The 26,331-nt window shown below is 40.4% G+C and overlaps 1 protein-coding gene across 1 annotated transcript in view; it reads left to right on the top strand.

Annotated features, from left to right (window-relative positions):
• Positions 1 to 26,331, top strand: part of GALNTL6 (polypeptide N-acetylgalactosaminyltransferase like 6) — a 1,206,234-nt gene that overhangs the window by 1,149,421 nt on the left and 30,482 nt on the right. Inside the window, exon 9 of the mRNA XM_088019488.1 lies at positions 6,015 to 6,236. Within this exon, the coding sequence (XP_087875614.1) occupies positions 6,015 to 6,236 (222 nt within the window). The remainder of the gene's footprint in view (positions 1 to 6,014; positions 6,237 to 26,331) is intronic.

Below are 26,331 nucleotides of genomic sequence, written 5' to 3'. Positions count from 1 at the left end.
TGTCCACACCCAGAGCCAGGCTGGAACTCAGCCCAGATGGGTGGAGACAGAAGGCCTTCACCTACTTACTTGCAGAAGAAGGTTAACAGTAAACCCTAAATTGTCCATTCCAGCCATGCTGAGCCTTCACCTCCAGCTTCCAATTAGCGCTGCTGTTATCTTAAATGATATGGCTGCTTCCCAGATAGAGGGCCAGCAGGATCCCACCTGCTAGAAACAGAAAAGGGAAACATATTTAGACCCACTGTGCATTACAGCAGGCTTCTCTGCAGAAAGCCTGAAACTTCTCCGGAGTTATTTCCACAGAGGCAAAACATTCACTATGTATTGATAATAGCATCAAGATACGCCAGATTCTAAATACACAGTCACTTAATGATTTGAAAAAACCTTCACAGAGCACATATTACATGCATATTATAGATATCGGCAGGAGGGTTGCCAGATTTGGCAAATAAAAATACAGGACACCCACTTAAATTTGAATTTCAGATAAATAACTTTTTAGTATAATTATGGCCCATGTGTTAAAAGATAAACTGAAGCATAATAAAAATTTTAAGGGTTTATTTGAGCAAAAGTCTGTTTGGGCCATGCCAAACTGGAAGTAATTAAGGGCAAAGACTTATATAGAGAAAAATACAAAAGCAAAGAAAGGAAATAATTTGAATGGCTATAGCTTAGAGCCTAGTTGTCTATTTGTGATTGGTTGTGCCTAGTGTTTTGATTTCATAACCTTGAGACATTTACAGCCTTGGATTTTGGTTTGCATAGATAGACCACTATAGCATTAGAGCCACCTCAGTCTAGCGGCCTGCTTGTTTCATTTCATTTCATTTCATTCAGTTCAGTTCAATTCAATTCAACACATGTAATATTAATAATACAAGCATTTTACAACTATTAATTGCACTTATATTTTAAAATTATTTGTCCTTTACCTGAAATTCAAATTTAACTACATGTCCCACATTTTATCTGGCATCTCTAACTGGGAGGAATAAGAAGAGAATTTCTGAATGGGTGAGATCAGACAAATAAGGGGAAGAAGGACATTGAAGCAGGAGAAACCGTATGGACAAAGCCAAGGAATAACTGCATTTTTTAAGTGGCAATGAGCACAGCAGATCCTATAAGCAGAGGTCTCTTGGAGGGGAATAAAATTCAAGAGGACTGTTAGGGACTCGCTGGAGATTGTCTTGAACAGTGGGCCACCCTTCTACAACAAAATGTTCAACGAGGCATAACTCAAGGGCCAGCTGTCGAATTTCTTTTAAGTGAATCATCTTTGCCCAGTAAAACACCTGGAAAGGACATTTTGGCTATGGAAGGGTAGGCCTCAGGGTTTGGCCAGGATAAACAGGGACAGACAATGAGAAAGCTGAATCACTCTGCATGAAAAGGGAGAAGAAACGATGACATTTTAGTGCAGTCCTACTAAGGAGACATAAGGGGAAATTTTGAGGACAGCAGGATGGTAGGGGGTCAAAAGACAGAGAGAGGAAATTTTGGCCAAGGAGAATTCTCTATAGCAGCCAAAGACTATGAAAGAAGTCAAATATTCCACCTTACCTCATCTGCTGTGCTTTGTCATCTGAGGCTCTGACACTGCCCTCAAATCTGCAGTCACAGTCCATACCTTAGTGATCTACGTGGGGAGTGTTTGAGAGGCAAGGAGAAGCACACAAGAGCCCTGCTCAATGCTCTGCTAGACAGAAAAGAGAAAGCAAGCCCGGGGCAAGATGGCAGTAGGAAGGAAAGGTCCCCCAACAGGAAATCGAAGTTTTCCTTGATTTCCTTGATTTCCTTTGTGTGAACACAAAGCCCTCGAATCCACACAAATCTTGAGGAAAACAAGGATGTGTAATTTGTAGATGAAGCAATTCTATTTAAATCTCAAGTACAGGAATCCCAGCTAACACCTGGTTCGATGTGTATAAGACAACCTTGATAGATCCAACTTCAGATACTTTGGGAATAAATGATTGCACGTATAGGTCTTCCAGAGTCCATTCTTTACTCTTTCTTTTGTCTTGATAACTATTTTTTGGACCCTTTAGCATCTTCACCAATGTTCATGCAATCAATCCTAAGGAGAGATGGCCCAACTCAGGTTGATTTATTTTTCTCTTCGTTACCATCTCTGGCAAGAGATGTGATTGGATGTCTCAATCCCATATGAGATCATGCAATCCTGCATGATCCTGTACATGTGTACACAGCTGCCAATGTTGAAGTAGGAAATGCTGCTTTGCTCCTTTCCTATTACCTCCATGTATTTGGATGAGTGTATATATGCTCCTATATAAATACCTCAATGAATTCAAATGTGTATATGATTATTTCATTTCCTGGAATGGGTGAATTTATTCTACAATCTACAAAAGGCCAATGAAACTTTTGCAACTGCTTGTAATATTTCTCAGCTGTGATTCCAATGTTTTCCCCAAAACTAAGTAGTGATTGCAGTGGCAAATGAACACAGTGTATTGTTACTTCCAGAATAATGACTTCAGAATGATATTATTTGGCCAGTCACCTGCACTGAATGGGAGTGAGGACTATTCCTTGACTGTAATAAGCGACTCTTTAGAAAGTTTCCTCCTGGTAGGAAATTCAATTCAGAGAACAGAGCGTCTATAATGGAGGAGGTCTAATGAGTCACTGGGAACATTAGAGAATGGGCAAGATGTTGTATTTATGTTTTAAATGTTTATGTAATGCTCATTGCTGGAGGGAAACTAGCTATTACAGTTTTTGCAATTATCATGCTGTTTCTCTTTTCCCATCTCCTGGAAAGCTCCAAAAAAAGGATGATTTGACATTATCCCTGGAATACATTCATGATCCTGCTGCTTCCTTTAGAGTGTTTGGGAAATCAGCAAACCTAACCTGCAACCAAGTTTATTTCGATTTGAAAAGGACATGATAATACAAAAGCTACCAGGCTGGTTCCCCGGTTAAACATACTGGTTAACTTCCCTAAAGTTGTGGACAATTTGACCAGCATGCTGTATCCTGCCCCATTTACTTACTGATGATGCTTATCCTGGCTAACATTTATCATGACTCAGTTGAATGCACCTGAACTAATCAGCTCCTCTTGGAGTTTTATAATTCCTATTTCTATTTCAAAAATCCAAAGCAACAGGGGAGCCTGGGTGGCTCAGCAGGTTAAGCAACCGACTCTTGGTTTTAGCCCAGGTCGTGATCTCGGGGTCGTGAAATCGAGGCCCACGTTGGGCTCTGAGCTCAGTGTAGAGTCTGCTTGTCCCTCTCCCCTCCACCTCAAATAAATAAATGTAAAATCTTTTTTAAAAAATCCAAAGCAACAAATATCTACCCTTTGGCACCAGCACTTTTTAAAAAATTGTTCCTATTTCAGTGCCTTTACCATTGGATATATGCACACACTATGAATTTGTTCACATTCATTTTATAATATATTTTTTAATTCAGCAATTAGCATGCCCAGATGAGCACGTACATGTGCTTGGAATCATTCAAGGTGCTGGGTTTTTAAATTAAAAAACAGATCTATACATAACTTCATGGAATGTACAGTCTAAAAGTGCTTATTTACACAAGTCAAAATAGATAGCTTAGTGACAAAGCTATCAGAATTTTCAAGACATGTCTCTACTTAATAAAGTCATTTTCTCATTACTCCTGGGTAATTTACCTCTTTGCCTCTGCTTTTTTATATTCCCCTGCCTTTATTCACTTTCATTTATCAGGGAAGGGCATAAAGTAGTGGAAATTAAATATATTAAATATTTTATATAATAATTGGATTTTAGGATAAAGGTTGGAACCGCAACCTAAAATCTAACTTGAATATAAATAAAGTTTTAATATTATTGATTAATTTTTTCCATTCTATCTTTGAATCTTTTTGCTAATCATAAAAATTGTCTGTCCAAGGACAGATAAAAATACCAAGCATTTCATCCAGAACGTTTATCAGAATGAAAGGTCAATGGCGAGATGATGTTGAAGACTCATACATAAATGTTACAGGTGTGTGTAGTGCGTGGCGCCATCACAGAGCAGAAGACTCCACCATCATCCGTTTCCTTATCTTTCTCCAAACAAATCAGGCAGTTCAGAATGTGTGGCAAGGGCTAGAATATTACAAAACAACATTGGTTCTGACCCTGATCATCCGTCGAGGTAAACTGGAGTCAAAGGAGTGGAAAGTGTCATGGGCAAGGCAGTGCTGTTGGGATGTCAGGCCGCACAGTGACGGCAAACAATAATCCCTCAGAAAAACACTCTTCTCTCAATGTCAGGAGTCTTGGAAAGGAAGGAACACAGAGGCAACCAAGAAATCAGAGTAGTCTTTGTAGCACTGTCTCTTTTCTGTACCTTGCTGTATTAACTGAGCCCTTCCTCATGTCTACTGGCAACCAAAAGCAACCAAGGAGCGCATGGAAGCAAGTGGAAGGGCAGGAGGAGGGGTGCATGGAGACAAGCTCAGATGGAAGAGAGGCCCATCGGGGACACTGGAGGTAGAGGTAGTGGGACAGAACAAGAAAAGTGGACGATCTTACAAGACTGAGATATTTGGAGACTCTGACTCCTGGCAGACCTCTGGGCCAAGTTCCAGGCCTTAATTAGGATTCTGTAACAATTTTTAAGAGAAAATGATTTTCCTAAATATCACTAGTTTTTCCTTTAGTCACTTATACCTGGATCTTATTAAAGTTTCCAGCCATTCTGCTCACTTTATCTTCTAAATACAAATGAGAAACTGAAAGGGTCCATATCACAGCAACTGAGTACTTGAAATAAGGCATTTGAACACAGGGCTCCTGGGTGGCTCAGTCATTAAGCATCTGCCTTCAGCTCAGGTCATGATCCCAGGGTCCTGGGATCAAGCCCCACATCGGGCTCCCTGCACGTCAGGGAGCCTGTTCTCCCTCTGCCTCTGCCTGCCACCCCACCTGCTTGTGCTCTCTCTCATTCTCTCTCTGTTAAACAAATAAAATCTTTAAATATATTTATATATATATATGCCTGAAGGGGTGTCAGAGCACATCTCATCTCAGCTAAAGACGACGGGAACAATTCAGTTCATCTGTGGCCAAGCCCAACACTGGACCTCCAATTACTTTCTGCTAATAATAATATCCCTAATACCTAGTGTGTGCTGAGTACAAGCCCAACCACTTTATAGGTGTTACCTCACTCAATCCTACAACCACTCCCATGATGTAGGTACATATTACTATCTGTACCTTCTCAGGTGAGGAATCTGAGGCCTGGAGTGGATGAGTTATTTGCTCAATCTCAAAATTGATGAAAGGGCGGAGCTTCCTCCCTAGGGCCCACACGGTCTCCCGCCCCTAAGGAGCATGCGTAGTTCCCTACCTGATGGAAGGGAAGCCTCCCGCTTCCTTCACCCATGGAAACATCTGCAGAGAAGACCCGCTAGCTGGTACTTCCCTTAGCTTCATTACGCTTCATTGTGGAATAAATTACTGAATTCTGCTTAGCAGAATTGTACATAGAAAATATCATCTGAGCACAAGGTCTTGAACTTAGTAATGCTGGGTTGTCTCTGTAATTGGGAGAGAAGAGTAACAGCTTGTTTGTCCTCACTCTTTCCAAGATCCTAACTTTTCCTTGAAATGGTTTAAGCAATTTGATGCCTGGGGAGGACTTCATTATCTCCAGTTTCAACTCCTTTAGTTCTGCGTGAAAAATAATTTATAATCATGAAATAACAGGAGGGATGAGAAAGTTGATGTAATCGTAAGCTGAAGTTTTACTGACTCTAATAAATTGTCGAACTGGCAGTTGAACCCTATGCCAGAAGCAGAAATGTGTGCAGGGCCTCAGACGAACCATATCGCACCCCCTTGTAGTCACGACAACTCCCATTTATTAAAAAGCCGCCAACCAGAGCGGCCTGCGGTTGTCAAACTTCTGGTATTTTTCCAGATCTAGTGCAACGAAAATCACCCTTTGAGTGTCTAGGTCAATAAATGGCATTCTTTTCTGCTGCACAGAACCTGAAGCGGGTGGCTGAGACCTGGATGGATGAATTCGCCGAGTACATTTACCAGCGGCGCCCAGAATACAGGCACCTCTCCACCGGGGACATCTCCGCCCAGAAGGAGCTGCGCAAACAACTCAAGTGCAAGGACTTCAAATGGTTCATGGCGGCAGTGGCCTGGGATGTGCCTAAGTACTACCCTCCGGTGGAGCCCCCACCGGCTGCCTGGGGGGAGGTGAGGAGATGCTGCATGGAACCTGCGCTTACCTCAGCGTGTCCTTCTCTCCCGGGCTCAGGTGGCGGGAGGGACTGCCGAAACCTCAGCTCCTCTGCCCTACCGCAAACCTCAGCTCCTCTGCCCTACAGCTAAGTAAGATTAGCTTAAATCATCTCCGATAAATCAATGTCCAACTGTTGATTTTTTAGAAATTGCCAGGGAGAAGCATTCAGCCCTCAGCCTTGAGAGTCCCACCCAGAACCCTTGGCCGCTATTGACTCCCCAAATGGATTTTTTTAATACACCTAGAAAATATTTTTATTTGAGATTAGTGACATTGCTCTAAGAGCTTGCAGAGAATGCAAATAGCTGTCATGCTACCATGTCAATAAGTGTGACCTGATTTCCATGATAAGAATCCCTCCGCGTCCTCCATGCATAGCCTTATTGCTATTGGTATATGCAAGGATGAGGTGATGAAGCGGCTTGACTATTTTCTTAGCCGGAGGTGCTATGCAGAATCACGAAGAAAAGCATTTCCATAAATACCCATAGCTGTGGCACACACAGGAGCCACATCGGTTGCTTAAGCACTAACCTTTCCACCTCAGAATGCTTCTTTTTGATTTCACTTCGTGATGTAAAATGGAAAGAACTGAATAGCTCCAGTTTCCAAATTTAAAATATCTATCTTTTGGCATAGAAAGGACTATTGTGCTGGGTGTAGTTCCGTTCAATCCCTTTACTATAGCCTTCTCCTCATAGAAAAGCATATGCTAAAGCAAGGACTAAAATTGGATAGGGTGGATTTATCCTAGCAATTGAATCTGCTTTTAGCAGGAGGCTATGAGGGGGAAATTGCAAGCTGGGCGGGATGCTAGCGCTGTCCTCGTTCTCAAGGTTTTCAGAAGCCAGGGGGTGACTATAGCGCTTTGTGGGGGAGCCTTTTCATCATTATCCTTGGTCTTGTTGTGTGGGGGAGAACATGCATTAGCCTGGTCGCTGTCTGGTCTGTGGCTTGGCAGAGCTCTGAATACAGGTTGCCCCAGGGCGTGGTGGGGGTGGTCCAGAGTGAGCAGCCTTCTTGGGTGGGCAGTCTCAGCATCCCCTGGAAAATGTTTCGTGTACACTCCTTGTTGTGCCGAGAGGGCCCAAAAAGATATCATTCTCTACCTGTGCCTGGGATACCCAAAGAATGAAGGAGAGAGTCAAGGTCAAGAGCATCACTGCATGTTCCATTGCTGAATGTTTTTGAATGTGCTCGTGGTCCTAATACTGGCTGCTCAAGCCAGTTAGGGATCTGATCTGATACTTTGCATCTTGAACATTTCATGAAAGCCTCCCTGGAATATTAGTCATATTAGTCTGCTCCTATTCGTTTTAGCTATCTACCATGGACTTCATTTCTAGCGGTGGAAAGGTAAAGTAGACCCCAAGAAGAGTTTTCTTAGTCTAACGTATGGTAGGACACAGGAATTTATTGCTCAATAAGCAGGAGAGTGGCTTTGTAAGGTGTTTTTGGTTCAGGTTATATCTACCACCTACAGTAATTTAAATGCAGTCCTGCCTTAGTGATTCAGAAATAGTCTCAAAGACCTCACAGCATCACTGCGTGATCTGTAGCCAGTTAAAATCTCATCAAGCTTTTCTCCATTTTCTGTGGAAACATATATTTTGGTTCCTCCGTGGTTCCTACTTCCAGCTGCAACAGATCACATTTTCCCTTCGAACCTGACTAAACCATAACCTGTATTTATAAAGCTCCTGGCTTGGAAACAGACTCAAAGCTTCTTCCACTGATGTTCTAAAAAAGACACGACTTCCCCCAGAAAAATCAGAATAATCATCTGAAGGCCAGGTAGGCTACATCAGAAGGTTGTTATTCATTACCTTTGACTGCCTTACACATTTACGTGGCTTGCCTGGCCCATGGGAACATTTGCATTCATCATTTCTGGTCTACATGATGAGACATTGAGAAGATCAGATTTTTTTTTTTTTTTAACACGATGGCAAACTTCTTTCCCCAAAGCTTCAGCACATCAAACAAAAAAAGGTCACATTTAGGTTTTGGGAAAAAAGAAAATGGGGCTACAGTTCAAGGGCTAGTTGCATTCAGTTGCATTTGTTCAGTGAAGGTGTGGTCCACAGAAAGAATAAAAACCTGGAAGATTGGAGGAAGGCAAAAAGAAAGGAAACCAACAAGTGACAAGGGTTTGGACTGGTAAATAGTTTTGAAAAATACCTATTTTCTAAGCAGAGTAGACCCCTGAGAGTAGAAATAGTGCCTGTACATTTAATGCAAGAGGAAAGAGAAGTGTTGAAATGCAGCTTGATCTAAAGGAAATCATGAAAAAGAGAACTATTTCTAACTATCTATGAGGTAATAGCAACCTACTTCTTAACAGTGGATAAAAATGGCTAAATGTGCAGAATATATCTATGGATCATTTTACCTCTGAAAATAGCTCTTTTGAAGTGATCACTCTTATGTTTTTCTTTTCCCTTCGAGGGGCCTTTTTTTAAAATATTTTTTTTTATTTTGGAATAATTTTAAATTTGCAGAAGAGTTGCCAAGGTGGTACCCAAAGTTCACAGTCTTCACCCCAGTTCTTCCAGTGTTAACCTCTGAATGTTTGCCACATTAACCACAGTGCGTTTAAACTAAGTAATTAACATCAGTACGATACTATTAACTAAACTACAGATTTTATCCAGATTTCACCAGTTTTTTTCACTCATGTCCCTTTTCTGTTCCAGGATCCAATCCAGTATATGAGAGGGTTGTTTAATTTCCTATAAGCTTTAAATTAATTGTTACAATGGGCAAAGCTCCTAAATAAACGTAAAAGGTCAATTGCTGTTTTTGTAAGACGGTGAAAAGGGAAATGCAGCCTGTGTGGCTCTTTGAAAGCGGTTCTAGAAAAGAACCACAAACCTCCAGCAACATAAACACAAGAATCCTTTATGGGAGATCTGTGCCAAAAGCAGGGTAACTGGCTGTTTTATGCACTTGTACTTGGGACGGTTCCCACCTGCTGTTCTGTACCAGCCTGATTTTGGGTAAACAAGGAAGTGCTTAGGCAATTTTTGGCCCTGGTTGTTAGAACCCACCTTGTAAAGGGTAAGTTACAGGCCATAAATAGCCTATAAACTGCTACTCATTTCCCTGACAAGTTCAGCTGGATTATTGCATTTGTCTCCTAACTCATCTCTCTGCTTCTGCCCTCCCTCCCTTCAGCTTATTCTCACTATATTACAGTTATATAATGCATTTATTTATCATGTTTCTCACCTATGTCCCACACTAGAAAGAAAGAGTCATGACACAGAGACTTTGTTGAATTGTGGAGTTACTAATCCTCTTCAGCAGCTAAAAAAAGTGTTTGGCATATAGTACATGTGCCATATATATTCACTGAAGGAATGAATGATGAATGAATGGAAGATTTGGGCTCCCTGTTGTTCCCCTTGTCACTCACTGCTCTGCCCTGAGCCTCCACAGAGCACACTAAGCTCTTACTCCGCTCCACCACACAGGGGAAGAGTCTCCGTGCCCTCCCTTATTGGCCATACATCATCTGCCACTTTGGAAAGCTTGGCCAGGAAGAGTTTGAGGTGGGAATCTTAGGTAACCAATCATGATGGACTCTCAGGTCTATGGTCCACATGATAGTCAAGCAAGATATTCAGTATTCTCTTCTGATATCCTCCGGAGAAGAAGGGAAAAATCCAAAAGTGAGAATCCTCTGTTCTGGCAATTTCCAAACTCTCCCTGCCAGCTTCCTACTTAAAGGCAAGAAGAGATTAAAGTCACATCTGATAGAGAAGTGCTTTCCAGAGAAGAAGTCACTGCATCCTGCAGGTGGTGGGTACTGGGTGGATCAACCTCTGGTAGTGGGTAGAATGGATGGGGAACAGTGGGTGGCATGGGGCCCAGGGGAAAGAAATAGGATTTTGAGCCATGTACTGAGTCAAACATCCCTTTGTGTGATTCAAGTAGAAGCAATGTGCTTTTCCACGCTGCTGTGTTGGATAGGGTAAGAACAAGTTTAAAGTGGAAAACTATTCTTAAACCAGGCACATATGGAGTGCCTTTTTTTTGTGTCGAGATACTAAATGAAAGAAGCTGAATTTCCTATTATTTTTCTCCTTCTTACCCCTTCCCCTCCTTCGAATTCATGAATTTGCTAAAGACATTTATAGTATTCCTTTAGAGTCCATAAAGAAGTTCTGCAGAATCCCAAACATCATGTGTAAGAGAGAATAAAAGATATAAAATAGACAAATGTGTCTTTCCCAACCAGCGCCAGAGATTCTTTTGAGATGTGTCTGCTTTCTGTCCTCAATGTGCCAATCTTGGCGCATCCGTCTGTCTTCCTGCAGTGGTGCAAAACTTTTTTTAAATCTTTATTTTAAAAAGTTCATCTCAGCGCCGAACTCCTTCGGCTGCTATTTAAATTCCTTCCTCAAGATAATGTCACCAGGAATTGTAGAACCTTCATACAGACGGGCGCCCTCGGTAATTCCAGTTCTCTTCCTCTGCTTCAGCTGCACTTGACTTCTTTTAACTTGCTTTCTTCCTCTTTCTTCTAATGTTCTCATGGTGTACTGGCTTTTTGGATTTCCCCTATCAGCTTACAGGAAAGGAAGTTTGGTCCTAGGCAGTGTGTTATCTGAAAGACCATCTGAGGATGTGAAGGTGTCTCTTTCAAACCAATTCTGCGTAAATGCTGCCGCTGTATAATGCAGAGGTCAAAGCCAGCACTTGATGCACAATGAGGGAGGCTATCTCGCCTCCCCTTTGGAGAGCTGTGGCCGTTTCCCCCTCCCCCCTAACCACCCCACCCTTCCCCCAGCAACCCAGTCTTGCAACTGGGAAAGCTGCAAAGAGAGATTGTCCCACCATTCCCTTGGCAACTGGCCCTGCCATTCAGCTACTATCTGTCTAAACCAGATTAAATTAAGCAGTCATTCAGAGATGATCTGTCATTCTCTGAGTGTATTAGAGTTGACTTGTTCTGTCATTTATTTTCCCAGGCAGAGGCAATGCCGGTACACTATGCTAATTCACCTCTCTGGAGCTCAACAACGAGGTTGAGAAAAATGTAAGAACACATAAAGAATTGCATTATCCTCTCAGATTTTACTGTGTGTTTTCTGAGTTCTCAACAGTGGAGACAGTTGAAGGCAAACTTAAAGTGTCTCATGATAAAATGGATTTTAGTTCCATATTCCCTGCTGAGTAAATTGGACATCTTAGCGGGGCACCTGGGTGGCTCAGCTGGTTAAGTGGCTGCCTTCGGCTCAGGTCATGATCCCAGGGTTCTGGGATCGAGTCCCACATCGAGGTCCTTCTCAGCGGGGAACCTGCTTCTCCGCCTGCTTGTGCGCACTCTTTCTCTCTCTCTCTGACAAATCAGTAATTAAAATCTTTGAAGAGAAAAAAAAAATTGGACATCTTAGCGTCTCAGCAGTGGCAATTTGGCCCAAGTCTAATGGAATCAGAGGTATTTCAAAGCTAACAGATGTTTTTCTTCTCATACAACTATACCAAGCAAAACGTTGTCTTTTCTATCTATTTTTTTCTTCCTTAAAATATATGTATTCATATTGATATATGTTTTACACACATAAATATATACCGTTTGGGGCTCACATGACAGGAGTAAACGAAACTTTAAGTGTATGTTAGGCAATCATTAATTCATCTTAGTTAATTTCCAGTGACGATTGGTACTTTTCTAATTCCAAGAGCGACATCAAATTAATAGAATTTGAGGCTCACTGAGTTATCATAGCAGGATTTCCAATCCAGGCCTCAGGAATTGGCATAACTAGAAAAAATTCAATATCATCTCTCCAGTCATGGGCAAAGGCAGACCTCCAACCCACCCATTCTTTAACCAAGTGCACAGCTGGCTTAGAGCTAAGAGTGGTCTCTGCAGGAGCAACAGGTCTCAGCTTGCCTTAAAAATCCAATGACCATCCACAGGCCGGTGGGGAGCAAGAATGAGCACCGCAAAAAATGGGGAAGATTCTTGGGGTCTTGGAATAAAAGTGGGAAAATACTGGAGGTCAACTAAGTGATCCAGACTGATGCCAGAATGCATTCTGGAGCTCGGAATTTGGTTTTTTTCATTTGCAGACAGGCAGTAGTTAAGAACAAGAGCCAATATTCTCCCAAGTGTCCTGACAATGTAATGTTAGCAGTAGATCTTGGCTGGCCCTGTCCCAAACTCTGAGAAGTACCACACTGCTTAAAGGTAAGTAGTTCCTTAAATTCACAATATTTTTAGTAGCCGAAATGGCATCAGTCAGTCTTAGATTTTGTGAGCAACCTATCTTTGTTTGGGCAGTCGCAAGATAAGTGCTCCTGTGCTTTCCTCCTGCCTCCGTAGCCAAATACTTTCTCCACGTTTTTTTTTCACAATTATCTCTTTACATTTTTTGATCTACTTGAGTTATCCTTCGTCCTGTTAATTTTGAGATTCAGGAATTGACCAGCTTAGATTTCCAAAATCTGTTTTTGTCTAATCAACAACCCCGTAATATTTGGCTAAACCACCTCTCACCTCAGATTTTTTCCCTTTTCGCTGTGATGTGCGTAACTTTTTCTGTTGAGCCTCTCTTGCCCATGATGCATATTTGTTGATCAATTTCTGGGTAAGATGGCCTATTCTTTAGGCCTGTTAGGGAGAGAGACTAACATAAAAAGGTAATTTCAGAAGGAGCTTAACTTTCCAACTCAATCCCTAAAACGGGAAGGACAAGTCAGTTTTTTCCAGTCTTGTTTTAGACCCAAGTCATCCAGAACTAATTACACATACCCAGGCTTTTGCCTATGCTTTTTTGCCAGAATTGCCTACAGGTTTGCAGGGCTAGGTATTAGCTACTAAGTAATTTGTGTTAATTTGTGGATATGTGAGAAAATTCTCTTTCTCTCCCCCCGCGCTCTCTTCCTCTCCCTCCCCAGTTCTCTCTCTAGTTCCCTTGCTTTTTTTTTTTTCCTCCGTTTCTCTCTCTCTCTCTTTCTCCTGGAGAAGCTTACTAAAGTACTTAGGGGCGAAATGACAGGATGTGTGGGATTTTCTTTAAAATTATCCAGCAAAAAAAAAGTCTATTGGGAAGTGAATAGATGAACAAGCATGGCAAAATGCCGATGATTTTCAAGAATCGGGTGCATAGAAATCTTCATCATAAAGAGTATTTTCGAACGCGTTGCTTTGGAAGGTATGTAGGAACATAACAACAGGGAAAGAGAGAGCAGAAGCATGCATTTTGGTGATGTTGTAGGTATAGCTATTACATAAAAATATGTAAAATGTAAAAATAAAAAACAGCATTTTTATTTTACTTGTACCCTAGAGCTAAAATCATTATTTAGAAACACATCCTCATAGCCTATCATGTTTTGAATGGCATAATGCCTCAATAATATAATATTTTACTCAAATTTTATACTTAGAATATTTATTAGCTCTTTCTTAGAGCCAGTGTGGAATAACATGAGACAAAATGCTGTATAAAATATGAGCAGATGGCACCATTTTGTCTGCCAGAATACCTCTCTCTCTCTCTCTCTTTTTCTCTCTGCTTTCTCTCTCTCATTTCTAAAGGTTAGAGCCCTGATTAATTGTCTAGAGAGCTTTCTTCTTTCTCAACAGCAAAATAAAATGAACTGTTGAAATCGTACTATGATTAGTAAAATTTATAGAATGGTTTATGTTTTCAAAATGCTTACTCAAATTGGTTTAATTCTCCAAATGTACAGGAAACATATAGTCCAATTATTCATTTAACTGGATAGCAATAGAGTCCACACTGGTATTTTTTTAAAAAAGAGAATGGAAAAGAGACACCATTAAACAACGGTCATAAGAGATGCTAGTTACCACAGCCAAAATTGCTATGTAGCAATCTGGGTTAAAAAAAAATTAGTTCAATTCCTGGCATAAAGAAATAATCCTATTTAGAGGAAGTAAAATAGCCAAGGATGATAGAACTAAAAAGTCTTAAGACACAGAAGCCACAGAACTGCAAATGTTAAGCAGGTGTCTAAGGCAGAGCTTCTCAAATGTACAAAGCATGCCCTGAGGGAGTGCTCAGCCTGAGCCCAGGAGCACCGGGAGCCAAGGGGAAACTCCTGCTTATCTTCCCAAGAGCGTCGTCTTTACTTAAAGGTCAATAGGAAGATAACAATGAAATGAAATGGGTATGTTACAGAGTAGAATGTACAATATACAACATTTTTTAAAAACGGAGTACTTCAAGAAAACGTACTTTAACCCAAGATTGTTGACCTCCCAGATACACATTCTCTCATTATCAGCCTGGTCTGTGTGGAAAGGTTTAAGAGGCACCAGCCTGAGGAAAGGCCTGGGTGAATGAAACTGACACCACTCTTTGAAGATCCAGAAACTGACTCTTTTTTGGTGCTCACAATGATCAGATCCCCAGAGACTGACTCCCTCCAGCCAAAATGCACAGGGGCTGAGAACAATACCAGGATGTCCACTATTAATTGTCCATGAAAACTACCACTGTCACAAAGCTCAGAAATCCACCGGTGAATAAAACCAGTACTTTGGGCCTCAGAATGCTATGCATGCGCCCAGTGTTCATTGAGAATCCCTCTATTGACTCTGCATGATAAATCACTGTCCAGGGGAACAGAAAAATGTAAAATCCTTATTGTCAGCACATTCTCTCCAGGTAAGCAGACTATGTGGGAGTCAGAAATTTGTTTGATGAACATGCAATCACAACAAAGACAAAGAGACTATTTAAGGGCATCAGGGATGCCAGAGGGCTTGGTTTGCCAGAAAGAATAACACTTGAAGTCTGTTGGCTACAAACTTCCACCTTCAGCTCCATCCTAAGGACAAGCCCACCATTGAGACTGGGAATTTTACCCATACGTAGGTGGTTACTCTGGGCAGCATTTGGATGGCATGTCCCACACTCATTTCTTAGTCGCCCTTTCTGTCCTTCCATTACTGACAACCCCTTCTATTCAACACATCTTTTTTTTTTTTTTTATGCTGCTCCATGGAGTGGGTCATTGTAGAGTTTTGCTGCCCATCCTGTCTCCTTCTGGTGACTTTACATAGCTGTCATCTGACCTGTCAACTATTCATTCTTATTCACCTTTTCTCATTCAGCAAATATTAATGGACCAGGCACTGTACTTGTCACAAAAGATGAACGGTGAGTACATGAGACATAGTTTTTGTTCTCATGTGGCTTAGGGACTAAGGAGCTATAATAAGAGCAAGCTGCTTTCATTATTTTGAAGAAGAGACACCTCACTCACAACATACCTACAAAATCCTAGAGTTCTTGAAAGCCTCTTCCATGGCACAACGACTTCTGATGACAAGCCCATGTCTCCACAACCATAACACGGCAGGCCATGGTGTTCTTCTATACTCCCAGGGACTAGCCTGTGCAGCTCCCAAAAAGAGGAAATCTACAGTTCCTCCCCTTATATTAATAGGCTACCTGATGTAAGTGCATAAAAAGGAGAATATAAGATGCCACATTGCAACGACATCCAAATTAAAATTTAAGAAAATGAATAAAGTACTCAATTCCACAGACTCAAGCTGAGCTCATTCTGCTGCACAAAGCCCTGATGGGCAATGTTGAGGCAAGCACAAGGTCAAATAGGAAATGATGGTTGTTCTCAGTGCCTTATAGGTTAGCACATGTCCTTAGTTCTTCTGAATTCCCAGACACCTCTGTTCACATCCCAGCTCCAATATTTACTGGATATGTCAGAATCAGGAAAGTTTTTTAATCTCTGTTTGCTCAGTAGTAGAATGAGAGTGATAGTCCCTACATTATAGAGTTTGTTGAGGATTCCCTGTCATGATTCATGTAAAGCTCTTACCTTAATGTCTGGCACATGGCAAGTAACCAACAGAAGTCACCTGTTCGTACAGCAGGGTCCTAAGAGTGGTGGTAGGAGTACCAGCAGTAACTTGCACATTTAAATCAACAGCTAAGAGTAAATGGAGTTGTTGTTGTTGTTGTTAACTGGCTCCAGACATCTCAAAGCCAGATGAAGGCAGAATTACCCAAAGACATAATTCTGTGTCTGCTATAGTTATTGATAATTAGAATTTAAAATACTTCATATCAAGGGGCACCTGGGAGTCTCAGTCGGTTAGTTGGCTGACTCTTGATTTAGGCTCAGGTCATGATTTCAGGGTCATGGGATGGAGCCTGGCATGGGGCTCCTTTCTCAGTGGGGAGTCTGCTTGAGGATTCTCTCTCCCTCTCTTTATGCCCCTAACCCTGCTTGGGTGAGCATTCTCTCTCTCTCTCTCTCTCTAAAGTAAATAAATAAATCTTTAAAAAATAAAGGAATAAAGTACTCCATATCAAAAAGAGAAACTACATTTAATTCCCTTTCATGACAAAGTGAAAGGGATCAAATATTCTTTCCAGAAGAAAATTGTTCTTGCCTTCTCTAAGAGATTCGATTTTCCAGAAAATGTTTTGCATAGAAGATAAAAATTAAATAAAACAAGGAAAATGAATATGGAAAAAAGATTTTTTTTTTCAATAGTGTCATACTCAATCATGACATTCTGAGTGAGCAGTTTGGTCAGGGAGGGGGGTGATGAAGAGTTCAAGTTCTTATGTATGTTGCCTATACCCAGTTACAGTAAGCAGAGGAAGGCAAAGGGATCCTATCTTTCAAGTACTCCTTTCTTTCTTCTATCTCTACCTCCCCCAAATGAATTATAAAATTGCTTGCGAATTTAAAAGCAGATTTGCCTCTTCCAGCTTATTAAATACTCTCTCATTTTAAAAACCCTTTGAGCTGCCCTGCTTGGTTACAGAACACTGGTGACACAGCTGGAAAGCTTAGCTATGACTCCTTGAGGGGCAGGTTAAGAAAACAATCTTGGTTAATTTCTAAGGATGATAGTATGGGTTGGAAGGGAGTTAATCTCAGATAAAGCAGGATTAGAGAGGGTGAAATAAAAATAAAAATGCTTACCACTTGCAACTATCTACAGCTGGTCTTAGTGTCTTCCCTGTAACTGGAAATAATCCCAGTCCTTTGAGGGAATTTCCAGACAGTTCTCTCTCCTAAGACAATTATGCACCATCACAGAGGAACAGATAATTTTATATATATATAATATTTAAAAATCATATATATGCTTATATATATTTGTAACTTTTCCCTTATGTGTAAAATTGGTGTCAAATACCTCACTGGGGTGAGATACAACAATTCTCAAATACACTGAGAAAATTGTATACACTCGGAGGCCTCTTGAGCACAAGTGTTTTCTAACATCCACCCCAAAGCAAGAAAATAGGTCCTCCTTATATTACTTGCCGCTCTCCCACAGCTTGGCTTCCTCTCTCTTACGGATTTACAGCAAACTGCTCCAATCAGCTTCAAATAAGCACTGCATTTTTTTATTATAGTAAAATATACATTTGCCTTTTTAACCATTTTTAAGTGTACAATTTAGTGGCATTGGGTACATTCACATTGTTGTGTAACCATCACCACCACCCCTTTTCAGAACTTTTTCATTATCCCAACTGAAACTCAGTTCCCATTAAGGAACTCCCCATTCCCCTCTCCCCACAGCCCCAAGTAACCTCTATTCTACTTCCTGTCTCTATGGATTTGACTGTTTTAGGTGCTTCATATATGTAGAATCATACAATGTTTGTCCTTTAAGAGCTGGCTTATTTCACTTAGCCTAATGTCCTCAAGGTTCATCTATGCAGTAGCCTGTGTCAGATTTTCATCCCTTTTAAGGCTGAATAATATTCCACTATATGTATATATCACATTTTATTTATCCATTTATCTGTTAATGGACACTTAGGTTGTTTCCACATTTTGGCTATTGTGAATAATATTGCTATGAACATGGGTGTATAAATATCTACTCAAATCTTTGCTGTCAATTATTTTGTGTATATTCTCAAAAGTGGAATTGCTAGAGCATATGGTAATCCTATGTTTTAATTTTTTGAGGAGCCAACTGTTTTCTATAGCAGTTGTACCATTTTATATTCCCACCAGCAATGCACAAGTATTCTAATTTATTCCACACCTTTACCAAGACTTGCTGTTTTCTGGTTTGGCTCTGTTTTGTTTATAATAATTCTAATGGGTGTGAAGAGTTATCTCAATGCGGTTTCGATTTGCATTTCCCTAAACAATTAGTGATGGTGAACATCATTCCATGTGCTATGGGTCATTGTGTATCTTCTTTGGAGATATTTCAGGTCTTTGACCCATTTTTGAATTGGATTGTTTGCTTTTTTGTTGTTGGCTTTTAGGAATTCTTTATGTAGTCTGTGTATTAATCCCTTATGAGATACATGATTTGCAAATACTTTCTCCCATTATGCATCTTTATACTCTGTTAATAGTGTCTTCTGATACACAGAAGTTTTTAATTTTGATGAGGTCTAATTTATCTATTTTTTTCTATTGTTACCTTCACTTTTGGTGTCATATCCAAGAATCATTGCAAAATCCAAAGCTGAGAAGCTTTCCTATGGTTTCTTCTAAGACTTGTACTGTTTCAGCTTTTACACTGAGGTCTCAGATCTATTTTGAGTTAATATTTGTAAATGGTTAAGGTAAGGTCTAACTTCATTTTTTTGCATGCAGTTATCCAGTTTTCCCAAAACCATTTGTTGAAGACTCCTTTCCCCCACTGAATGATCTTGCACCTTTGTGAGGAATCATTTAGCCATATACAGTGGTGTTTTTTCCTGGGCTCTTCATTCTATTCCACCAGTCTATATCCCAATACCAACTGTTTTGTTTATTGTAGCATTATTCCTGGGCTCTTCATTCTATTCCACCAGTCTATAGCCCAATACCAACTGTTTTGTTTATTGTAGCATTATAGTAAGTTTTAAAATTAGGAAGTGTAAGTCTTCTAATTTTGTTCTTCTTTTTCAAGATTGTGTCGACTATTTAAGGCCTCTTGAGACTTCATGTTAATTTAAGGATTGATTTTTTTTATTTTTGCAAAATATATCAATGAGATGTTGATAGGAATTGCAGAATCTGTAGGTCATATTAGTTAATATTGATATCCTAACAATATTGTTTTCCAATCTATGGACATGGGAGAGCTTTCCATTTATTTATGTCTTTTTAAATTTCTTTCAGCATGCGTAACATTTTAGCCAAATATTTCCACAAGAGCATTGCCCTTCTGCGCAGCCACAGCTTAGTAGGCTTCTCAGGCTCCCCTGAGCCCTCTTTCTTCTGTTCCATCTCTATGCACCATCTCCATGGGGTATCTCACCCTAGAATGCAGGGAAGGAAACTTGAGATCAACACTATGCTCCTGATGTGATATTTGGCTCTATGGTCCTAGCCTCACCTCTGTTTCTTTATGTAAGTCAGTTTCATAGTTTTACGAGAACTGAGACTTCTACTGAACTGAGCCCTTACCTCTCAGCCAGTGGCCAGTCAGACCATGGTCTCATTGCAACTCTGACTGAGAGGAGGGCAAAAGGAGACATTGAAGTCTACAGCTAGTAATTGTGGGGCTTTCTTGAAGCCCTAACATATAAGAGTTGGAATCCTAGGTCTACCACTGACTTATTGTAACATATCAGTTCCTTGTGTAGCAAATTGAGTGATGGCCCACAAAAAGATATGCCCCATTTTAATTCCCAGAGCCTATGAATGATTTTTTTTGGAAAAAGTCTTTGCAGTGAAATTAAGTTAAGGATCTTAAGATGAGATCATCCTGAACTATCTAGGTGGACCTTAAATCCAATGACAAGTGTCCTTATAACAGACACACAGAGAAGCAACACATAGAGGAGAAGGCCATGTGAGAACAGTGGCAGACACTGGAGTGAGTAACCACAAGCCAAGGAATGCCAGCCTCTACCAGAAGCTGGAAGAAGCAAGAACAAAATCTTCCCTAGAGCCTCTGGAAGGAACGTAGGCCAGCCAGCAGCTTGATTTTGGACTTCTGGCCTCCACAACTGGGAGAGAATACATTTCCACTGTTGTAAGTTACCAGGAGTGTGGTTATTTGTTATAGCAGCTACAGGAAACTCATATCTTTTGTTTTCCTCATTGCGAAATAGAAGTAATAATAGTACCTACCTCATCTAGTTGTTGTGATGATGAAATGAAATAATCTATAGAAAGCACATTGCATAGGGTCTAAGACAGCAAGCTCTCAATAAAAGGTTAGCTACTATTATTAGAGTCATTGAAACCCTGATTTTTATTACATATGGATGCAGGAGACAACACATACCTCAATCATACAAGAGAATGATTGAGAATAATTGTTTTGTGCATGAGATATCTCTCAGTTGTGGGTTTTTTTTTTTTTTAAGCAAAAACTACAGCCATTTGCTTGTCTACTAATGCTCATGGGTACAGGGAAAGTATCTCACATACACTCTAAAAAGCGAATTCTAAACTTTCGTGTGTCTCTTTGTTGGAGGTGGAAAGAAATCTATTTATGTGATAAGCATGTGAAACAGACTTTACAGGCCACCAGATGTATAAAGCAAGGATACTTTGTATGTCAAACTTGTGTCTGTATATCAAGTACATTTTTCTGGAAAGTCCATAACTTTCATCAGATTCTCAAGGACAGACCATGACTCCAAAAAAAAAGTTTAATTCCACTTAATAAAATGACAGTGACAGCCTTGAATGAAAAGATTAAAACTAGGCTCAAAATATAAACGAGGCAAGTACCACATTCAGCTGGAGGACCACCTATGGCTCAAAAAAGTCGTTGCTGGCACTTTGCCCATGACCTAATTCCAGGAATAGAAAGAGATGAGTCGGGATTTTGGTAAGGATTTGAGAGATGAATGCAAGCAAGTGGCTTTGAGATTCTAGCAATCTCCTCACTAGGCCTAGCATGTATGTAGTACAGAAAGTGGATATGAAAGATATCCAACAAAAACTACTAGCAATAAATTCCTTCTAAATCATCTGAAAAATACAATCCTTGGAAAAGTCTCTTCACAAAACTCTAAGATCAATTGCAAGAATAATATTAAATAGCTGTCATTGTGACCCTTCGTATTCATCAGCAGAGAAACTAGCAAGAAAAGTAGTTAACTGCCTTCTTTATTTAAAAAGAGGTTATTGAGTAAGTACTATATGTTAAAGACTGAATTGTGCCCCCCCCAAATTCCTATGTTGAAGCCCTAACCCTTCAGCAATATAACTATATTTGGACATAGAGGAGGTAATCAAGGTTAAGTGAGGTCATAAGCATGGGGCCCTAACCCAATAGGACTGGTGTTCTTATAAGAAGAAGAGACACCAGGAGTGCCTACACATAGAGAAAAAGGCCATATGAAGACATAGCAAGAAGGCAGCCATCTTCAAGCCTTGAAGCCTGAGAGGACTCAGAAGAAACCAACCCTGCCAACACCTTGATCTTGGACTTCCAGCTTCTAGAACTGAGAAATAAATTTCTGTTGTTGAAGCCCCCCAGTCTGTGGTATTTTGCTACAGCAACCCCAGCTGATGAATACATTATACACCAAAAACTATGCCAGGTGTTGGGGTTACAGAAACGAAGGAGGCATAGCCTCTCCCCAACAGAGCTTCATAGGTTTGGGGTAACACTGCAGGCCCCTGCCAGAGACCAGAAGCCAGCCTCCACTGGCCTCCCAAAGGCCCCTACACGATATGGGGCTTACCTGACTTTCTCTTGAAACTGCCTGGACTGGCTCTTTAGGTTGTTCATGTAGCCACACTCACTAGACTAGAGCTAGACTGATGTTAAGTTTCTCTGAGAACTCAGTTGCCTTGTTCTGCATTGTTTTGTTGTGGTTTTTGTTCTGCTCTATTTTCAGGGAGAAATACAGTCTCACTCTCTCCCAGAGAAAGGATAACTCTTAGCTTTGAACACCCACCATTCACATCACAATCTTATCAAACCTCAACCTGTTTCATTCTCAGAACTATCCACTCATTGAATCTGATTAACTGCATTGATGGTTAATTTGAGAGGAGGGACATTATATAAAATGCTTAGATTAAAAGTAGATGTAAGGTTATTGTTCAGAAGGTGGCTGGAAGATCCAAGTATTTTGAGATCATTACACTACCTGTTACATAAGGTGGTGCCCCAGGGTGAAATATCTGGTGTCACTGGTTTGAAGGGAGTACATTTGCTTTTTTTATAGGAAATATTAATCAGTAGTCAATTAAATAGTTTCGCATGAAACTTACTACAGGACATAGTGATGGAATGCTCGTCAGTATGACTCAGAATTTTAAGGGTAGGCCTTCAAATCTCACTATTCTGGTTCCCTATTTGTTTGATTTTGCAGCAGGAGGTAAGAAAGAGAGTGGAAGTATTTTTACAACTACTCACTCAGTTGTGTCTTCTACAAAATGGAAAAGATATGGTTTCACAATATAAAGTCCACAGAGGAACATTGCAGGGAAGTAATTATACCATGAGATATTTTATAAATATTACATTATAGTTTAGTATCCCAAATGCAATTTGACATTTCCACACTTTTTTTCCCTTAAAGACCCAAGTCCACTCTTTTAATAGGCTGACTGTTTAACAGTGAGGAAATTTACAATAGAAAACTCAGACCCTGAATTATCTTACTTGAAACTTAGGACAATTTGCTGACCTTCCTTAGAGGGATGGCTGTTAAACTCAAGAATGAGTTCAAGAGAATCTACTTCTCCAGAGAACTTTAAAAGCCCATAGATTATCATGTGTCTCAGGGATTTTGCTGCAATCCTGTCCAGGGTCAAAGGGTCACATCCTTCTCAGAATCAACCCATAATTTTGATTACAGATCTTCATTAACTAATGGTTCTAAATCTTACACAAGAGCTTAACATCTCTATATTAGACAAGCTTTTAAACCTGTCCACATTTCAACAATCTGACCTGAATTTGAAGGAAGAATTATCTGATCTAGACACTGTGTTGTGTGAGTCGTTTTCCAAGTACTAAGAAGTTGCTTTATTTTTAATGCCCTTGGCTTTGGGATAACCCTGAAAGTGGCTTTTCACGATTACACTGGAACTGGAGCAGATCTTAGATTTATTGGCAATTCATAGATGAATCTAACCATTGGGAGAAGTGTTTGTATTCATAAAATGGCACTCCAGAAAAAAAATAATAAAAGGAACATTAAATGTCAAGATGTTAGTTAAAAGATGAGGTGCTTGCCATCTAAGCCCCAGTGGGGCTTAGTCAGAGAAGATGGCTCTGTGTCATTTTCTGAGTGACGGTAGAGGAGCTCTGAGGACTAACCATTTCTGGCTCCAGGCCATTCTGGGGTTTCTTCCCACAATCTGGGGCTGAAATGGGGCCACGCCGCCTTCACAGCCCCCAAGCCAGTTCCTCCTGTGGTTTGCATTTGCCTTCAAAGCAGTATTTCCTGCCTTTAAACCTCTTGACGCAGGTGCAATTAGTGTTATTAGCAGTGAGGGAGAAGCTCCTCCTGGAGAGTCCTTCCCTCCACAGAACACAGGAAAGCCCATATTAACTCCTGACTTAAAATGCCTTTCCTAATTTTCAGATATCCCTTTGACAAGTTTTCCTGTAGACATTCTCGAACTCTCACTGTAAGATTTTCCTTTGGATCTTATTTTCCCTCCTATTGTCCACCTTTAATTTACTCACCTGGGTCTTGTAAATTGTAGGGAGAAAAGGAGGACCCACGTAAATCTGTTCATCTCCTAAATTACTCCTTACAACTTATTTTTAAAGATTGATTGATTGATTGATTGATTGATTGATTGATTTGAGAGAGAGAGCACAGGAGCAGGGGCAGAGGGAGAGGGAGAAGCAGACTTCCCTGCTGAGCAGGGAGCCCGATGCAGGGCTCCATCCCAGGACCCTGGGATCATGACTTGAGTTGAAGTCGAAGGCAGATGCTTAACCGACTGAGCCACCCAGGCGCCCATCCTTACAAATTTTTTAAAATGTCTTCTTTCATGTCTCTGACATGCAATATGTTCTTTATCTCATTGCACATGTGTGAATAATTCATACCAAAACATGAATAATTATCACCTGAGCTTTCAAAAATCTTTGCTCAGCCAAACCAGTTATTGGTCATTCCCTCATCGAACAGTGTACCCAGGAGAGGGTATATGCTAAAATATTTCTTTCCTTGACTTTATGAAATTCCAACATCAGAACTTAAGGAAAGAAATCCAGACTAAAAAAAATCAGTTTCTAAGCCTTCAAACTTACATGTTTTTGTGTTCAAAAGAACAAAATTTTCCATATTCTCTGCTTAACAAAGGATAGAACTGGCTGTTGGACACAAAAGGAGGTATTTTCCAGCCACCTGTATAAGTGAGAACAAAGTCCTTACTATTCTGCCATTTTCTGGCTTTTCAGGAAATGGAATTTTCGAATTCAAGAATTCTGGAATTCTAGATTCAACATCTACAGTCTCATTCGAAGGTCAGGAAATGATTTCTTCTCCTAATCTCCCGCGGTTCCCTCTCTTGTACCACTGCAGCCTCCCTGGAGTCCAGTCACCATGGGGAACCACCTATTTCCCTTTAGTTGTGGACCTCAATGACTTGAGTGTCACTTCTTCATCCACTGGTTTGGCCAAGGGCTTTACCAAAGCTTCCTGAGTATTTTTATTTCTAACCCTGCTTTAGCCTCTCTATCTAGATCAGACCCTCTATCTAGATCTAGACTCCAACCCAATTGTGGACTAGGATCACTTCTTTTCTAAACCTAAGGATTCATAACCTTCTTTAATCTTCATATATTCCTTCAAGCTCAGTAAAGCATTTGCCATGGATTTAACACCCCAAATTGCACTGTTCTGGTGAATTAAGTATAATCATTACTACAATACAGGATAAAAATCACGGGTCTAGGAATAAGAGACATGGGTACGAACCCTGCCTTCCAATAAGTGGAAGGTGTAATCTTAGACAAACCCCCTACTACCCCAGAGCCTCAGCTGCAAATGTGTATGAATGCACAGCATGGTGGTGGTACAGATTAAGAAGCAAAATAATGGTTGTGAAAGCACTCAGTTGAGTATGAAGTAGGTACTGCAATTTTTTTTCCTTCTATTAGGCAAGAGTTGCTTATCTTAAGCCCAATAAAAAGTGGCTTATTTATTCAAATCTTCCCCTGTATCTGTTTGTGAAAATCAAATTGTTTTTTGGCAAATAACACTTAGCCTAAAAGTTCTATTCTGACGCTGGATATGTTTCACAAACAATACTCACAGTACTTCAAGTGGCAGGACATAGTTTTAGAAAAAGACTATTTAGAGCAGAACACATACAAATCTGAACGCTCTATGCTAATATTTCTGCCATAGGCTCAGCTTTTCCTTGCATAACATAAGCCAGGCTTCTGAAATGAGTAGTTCTAGTAAGTCCCAGGGCAAGAAAAAGATGCCAAAGCAATTACATTTATGGTAAATTCAGAAGAGGAAAATGTACATAAGCTAGGAAGAAAATCTCTGTGGGCATAATTTCAAGGAAAGGCAATAGTTGGTCTCTGCCAACAGTCATTGTATGCCATGAGCATAGAGCAATTAGAAATGGAATGGGTCCATTCAAGCAAAAATGGCGTGATAGCCATGAGACCGAAACTTAAAAAGTAAAAGGTCCTACAAGGATAATGAAAGTACTTCTAGTGTTTCCTATTTATATTTATATTTTTAATTTCTAAAAACACTTCAAAAATTTTTTTGAGTTTCAAATGAATTAGGGCAGGGTTTATATGTAATTCTATTCTCAAGTCTCCCCATCCCCAAAATGTTGGTTTTTTTTAATTCTATTTTTTCCCTATATCTACCTTTCCCCTTACTGTCAAGTTTCTTGAAAGAGAAGCTTCCAGGGGTGCCTGGGTGGCTGGCTCAGTTGGTTGAGCATCTGACTCTTGATTTTGGCTCAGATCATGATTCCGGGTCCTGGGATCAAGCCCCACCCCTGGTAGTGTGGAGCCTGCTCAGTTAGGACTCTTTCCCTCCTCCTTTTGCCCCTCCCCCCTCTCCTCTAGATGGAGGTTTGTGCCTTTTGATCAACATTTCCTATTTCTCCTACAGCCCAGCCCCTGGCAACCACCATTCTATTCTCTATTCTTAG

This window comes from Eumetopias jubatus, unplaced genomic scaffold (genome assembly GCF_037043125.1).
Source record: "Eumetopias jubatus isolate StellerSeaLion01/CBP00866 unplaced genomic scaffold, mEumJub1_p1.0 scaffold_2, whole genome shotgun sequence".
NCBI lineage: Eukaryota > Metazoa > Chordata > Mammalia > Carnivora > Otariidae > Eumetopias > Eumetopias jubatus.
Note: the sequence above shows the minus strand (reverse complement) of the source record. Positions and strands in the feature narration are given on the sequence as shown.